The sequence below is a fragment of the Chionomys nivalis genome, chromosome 14 (assembly GCF_950005125.1).
Source record: "Chionomys nivalis chromosome 14, mChiNiv1.1, whole genome shotgun sequence".
Classification (NCBI taxonomy): Eukaryota; Metazoa; Chordata; class Mammalia; order Rodentia; family Cricetidae; genus Chionomys; species Chionomys nivalis.
In genome coordinates, this window is record NC_080099.1 from 69,569,627 (window position 1) to 69,574,985 (window position 5,359).

Consider the following 5,359-nt stretch of genomic DNA (forward strand, 5'->3'; position numbering starts at 1 on the left):
TGTGTTTGCAGCCTGTGGGCAGCCCCGCAGCCGGCTACTCTCCTTTTCCCAGCAGCTCAGACTGGAGCAGGGTTGTAGACTAGCTCTATTCAGTAATGACATGTCCTTTGTCTGATGTCTTTGTCCCCCCCCCTTTTTTTTTCTTTTCAAAACAAGAACTCTGAATCTAACCTCCTTTTTGTAGCTTTTTTCCTGACTATTATTGGGCAGTGGCTAGTCAGGAAGTATAGGCAGGGCAACCAGACTAAGTGAATTCTGGGAGGTGGAAAGATAGAGACACAGTCACTAGCCAGACATAGAGGAAGCAAAATGAGAATGTCTTACTGAGAAAAGGTACCAAGTCACATGGCTAAACATAGACAAGAATTATGGGTTAATTTAAGTTGTAAGAGCTACTTAAGCACCTCACGGGATGGCCGCGGAGCCGGGTGGAAGTGCTCCGTGGCTCCGGGAGCCGGCTTTCGGCCAGCTAAGCCAGACTCATCCGGACACTGTCACCACGCCCAAGAGAGGAAAGCGGCTCAAGTTCCGGGTCCACGACGCCTGCTCGGGCCGAGTGACCGTGGCGGATTATGCCAACTCGGATCGGGCGGTGGTGAGGTCTGGATGGGTCAAGAAAGCCGGGGCCAACGCTGTTCAGCAGGAAGTAAAATCTCTTTGTGGCTTGGAAGCCTCCCAGGTTCCTGCAGAGGAGGTTCTTTCCAGGGTGGGTGAGCCGTGTGACATCATGGACAACAGTGATGAGATGGACGCTCAGGGGGAAAGCACTCATGAAAGATCAGTCTCCAAAAAAAGGAAAAGCAAGAGACACAAAGAAGACCTGGATGGGGCTGGAGAAGAGTATCCTGTGGATATTTGGCTGTTGCTGGCTTCCTATATCCGTCCTGAGGACATTGTGAATTTTCCCCTGATTTGTAAGAATGCTTGGACTGTCACTTGCACTGCTGCCTTTTGGACCAGGTTGTACCGAAGGCACTACTCGCTGGATGCTTCTTCGCCCTTGCGGCTGCGCCCAGAGTCCATGGAGAAGCTGCGCTGTCTCCGGGCATGTGTGATCCGATCTCTGTATCATATGTATGAACCATTTGCTGCTCGAATCTCCAAGAATCCAGCCATTCCGGAAAGCACTCCCAGCACACTGAAGAATTCCAAATGCTTACTTTTCTGGTGCAGAAAGATTGTTGGGAACAGACAAGAACCAATGTGGGAGTTCAACTTCAAGTTCAAAAAACAGTCCCCTAGATTAAAGAGCAAGTGTACGGAACGACTGCAGCCACCCATTCAATATGAGGATGTTCATACCAACTCTGACCAGGACTGCTGCCTGCTACAGGTTACCACCCTCAATTTCATCTTTGTTCCTATTGTCATGGGAATGATATTTACCTCGTTTACTATTAATGTGAGTACAGACATGCGGCATCATCGAGTGAGATTGGTGTTCCAAGATTCTCCTGTTCGTGGTGGTCAGAATCTGCGCAGTGAACAGGGTGTGCAAGTTGTCTTGGACCCAGTGCACAGTGTCCGGCTCTTTGACTGGTGGCACCCGCAAAACCCAAGGGCAATGAGCCCTTTACAGATCTCTGCAATCAAAAGTTGTCTCTTTAAAGCAGAAAAAGAAGAAGCACAGTCTGGAGTCCTTGAAAAAAGCGATGCCCTGGACAGGGGGATGTTGTCCTTGTGGGTGTGGTCTCCCATTTAGGTTTACTTCAGGGGTGAAATAAATGTGGCTTAATAATAATAATAATAAAAAAAGAGCTACTTAATAATAGGCCTGAGTTAACTGGCCAAACAATTTATAATTAATATAGCCTCTGTGTGTTTCTTTGGGACTGAACTACTGCAGGACAGGGCAGGACAGAAAGCTCTGTCTATAAATGGCACCCAAACGTTTGACAATAATTTCTACATAAAGCCTGAGAAAGCTTAAAAAAAGATTCTAGATAGACAAGAACAGAGTCAAGTGCCACTTCTTCGTAATCATCTTTTCTCCAGTAGGCTCAGTTTGCTAGCAGCTAACAGAGGCACAACTCCTTTAAGAGATGCTTTGAGACTCAGAATTAGCAGCAGAAATCTTGCTGCTCTTTTAGGAGGCTCTGCCACAAACACTTAATGGTGTTTATGAGCAGCTGACATCAGGCTTCTTGGTGGTGGCATGGACCTAGAAACTCCACAGAGTTGTGGCAATTAATGTGGTTTCTGCCAGTACCTCTGCCATGAAGCTAGACTTTCAAAACACTAAGGAATAGCGTGGAGCCAGCCACCAAAGCCTCAGCTTTAATCTTAGCCATATTGCTTAGCAGATTAAAGACTCATATGGCCAGAAAAAGATAGAAATATGCAGTAAAGACAGATTCAGATGAAAAAAAAACCAAATGGTTTACACCGTATTTGGCCGGGCGGTGGTGGCGCACGCCTTTAATCCCAGCACTTGGGAGGCAGAGGCAGGTGAATCTCTGTGAGTTTGAGACCAGCCTGGTGGTCTACAAGAGCTAGTTCCAGGACAGGCTCCAAAGCCACAGAGAAACCCTTTCTCGGAAAAACAAAAAAACAAACAAACAAACAAACAAACAAAAAAAAATGCATAAGCTTTGGAGAGAAAAGAAAAAGGATAGAGAAAGTCCTTTAAAAAAAGAAATAGAGTAGTCAGGTGCACGCCTTTAACCCCAGCACTTGTGGGGCAGAGGCATGTGGATCTCTGTGAGTTTGAGACCAGCCTGGTCTACAGAGTGAGTTTCAGGACAGCCAGGGCTGTTACATAAAGAAATCCTGTGTCAAAAAAACCAAAAATTAAAAAGCAAAAAGAAAGAAATAGAGTGGAAAAAAAGCCACATAAAGATAGAAAATACACGTAGAGTCTGGATATTGTATGCCATTGTGTTGTCTTTGAATTGTTTGACTGCTGAGGAAGGAGCAACACCTGCTAAAAGACATTTGATTATAAATGCTGCTGGATTAATCCAACCTATATATTTTGAAAATGCCTTGACTTCAAAATTTAAGTCAAATATATGTTTTTTTTTGGAAAGAGGTTCCCCCCCACAGGAAATGAGAAGCTGTGGATTCATTTTGTTTTAAGAAAAGTAAGGTTTGATCAAGGAAGACCCCCTGAAAAATCTCCAATGGGAATGGATGACCCAGATGATCCAATGTTTCAGAGCACCTCTGTTGCAGTTTCCTCTGAGTTCAATATCCAGAACAGTTTCAAGACTGTTGGTTGAGATGATCAAGCCTCATAGAATACATCAGTCAGGACTTGACCATAATCCTAAATTTTCTTTGGGTCCCCTTTGGATTATCAGTAGGAAGTAGCCTAGAAAACTACACCCACGTTCCCCAAAAACAGATTATGAATGTTTGTCTTTGTTTAGTGGGTTGGTTACAAGTTGTTCTGGATAATGGTTAGGAAAAAAGCTAAACAAAAGAGATTAGATTCAGGGTCTTGTTTTGAAAAGGAAAGAAAATGCCTTTGCTTCAACTGCTGACAGTATGCTGTCCTAATTAGACAAGCAGGATACAAAGGAAAGCCACTGCCAAACACTGTCAAGACAAGGAGGGACAGCCCTTCAGAATATCCTGTGCCACAGAAAAATCTGTCAGATATGCTAGGCCTGTAGGCCGAAGATGGATGTCCCAACATTGCAGAGGAACTTTGGGTGACTCTCCAGGTCATTTCTCACAGTTTTTGGAAGTTGCTTGCTCATACTTCCTGCTTACTCAATTAATATTATTTCCTTCTTGAGTCTCTGAGGGAGCTGTAGACTGGATAGTTATAGTTTTCCTTGTTCACCAGATGCAGAAAACAAGTTATTATAGAAAGTAAATCAGGTATAAGACTTTGAACTCACCAAGATAGGGTAGATATGGAATAATTTCTCTGAATTTGTCAAATACAAGTGACATTGTCAAATACAAAGACATTGTTGATGTATTTATCGCTACATTGTACATATATATTGTACATAGCTATTATACTTATTGTATATAACTTTTCTTATATCAGTTATAGTCTTCTTTTTATTTTAGACAAAAAAGAAAATGTGGTGATATTTCATTTGTATTTTAATAAATAAAGTTTGCCTACAGAACAGAATGCAGAACAACCACACTAGTCAGCCATACAGGCCAGGTAGTGATAACACACACTTTTTAATCCCAGCAGCCACACTAGTTAGCCATAGAGGCCAGGCAGTAGTGGTGCACACCTTTAATCCCAGCACTAGAGAGGAATATAAGGTGGGATGCGGCAGAAACTCCCTCTTTTTCAGTCTAAAGATTTCATAGAGGTAAGAGCTCTCTAATGGCTCGGTTGCTTTGCTTTTCTGATTTTCGTGGTGAACCCCAATATCTGTCTCTGGGTTTTTATTATTTGTGCTACAAATACCTTTGAGGATCCTGTTAAAATGCAGCATCTATGGTCTGTTATAATTGGAATGTCTGACATTAGAACTAGAGGGTCTAGTTTTTTAAAGTTGTCTTTCTGAAGCAAGTGATAAAAACCCAGATTCAAAACAGCTTAGATGAAAAGGAAATGTGTTGACTCAGATAACTAAGAAGTGTAGAAAGGAAGCTATTCAGGAGTGCTGATCAAGAGTCCCCATTGCCTTTTTCTTTTCCTTCTATCTCTGTAGTGTCTTCTGTGTCAGATCTCATGTAGTATCACGAAGGTGTCAGTCACCCTAGGCCTCCCCTGAGCCAAGGCTCTGAAGAAGGCCTGTGTTTGAAACCGAGAATCTGGTCAAGGGGATGCAAAGATCTGATTAGCTGTCCTGAATCTCCTGCCATCCTGAAGATTGGAAGTGTTCTTTCCATTTTGTTGCTGTTCAGTGTCTTTCCTGAGGATTACTGGCACCATAGATGTACTGATCACTCCCTAGACATTCTGCTAGGCAAAGGAGATTAATTAAGATATAATCTTTATTTTATTTGGGTTTTTTCAAGATAAGGTTCTCTGTGTACCTCTGGTTGTTGTGGAACTCACTCTGTAGACCAGGCTGGTCTCAAACTCACAGAAATCCACCTGACTCTGTCTCCTGAGTGCTGGGATTCAAGGTGTGCACCACCACCTCTTGGCTTTAAAAGAGCAGAGATTCTAATTAAGGGAGATGCACAAGGAAACAGATAATTTGATACATCTACCAATGTATGACTGACTGTTCATGAAATATTTGCACTATTCTAATTCAGAGAGTTCAATAAAGCCCTTATCCTGGTAAGTTTACACTGCAAGGGAATACGATGGAAAATAAGTTTTAAAGAACTAAAAGTTATAGGAGTAAACGACAGCTGTGCAGGGAGATAGATAAGGCTTCTCTGAGACAGTGCTAGAGGCATAGAGGACGTGCAGGAATCAAGGCTT

At 42.9% G+C, this 5,359-nt stretch overlaps 1 protein-coding gene across 1 annotated transcript; it reads left to right on the top strand.

Annotated features, from left to right (window-relative positions):
* The first annotated feature begins 412 nt into the window (after positions 1-412).
* Positions 413-1,702, top strand: LOC130886551 (transmembrane protein 183-like). The gene has a single exon (XM_057788463.1). It carries the CDS (start codon positions 413-415, stop codon positions 1,700-1,702), a length of 1,290 nt encoding a protein of 429 aa, XP_057644446.1.
* The last annotated feature ends 3,657 nt before the right edge of the window (positions 1,703-5,359 follow it).

Bases quoted from the DNA above. Each gene is read 5' to 3' on its own strand.
- LOC130886551 (XM_057788463.1), top strand. From the start codon at position 413: ATGGCCGCGGAGCCGGGTGGAAGTGCTCCGTGGCTCCGGGAGCCGGCT.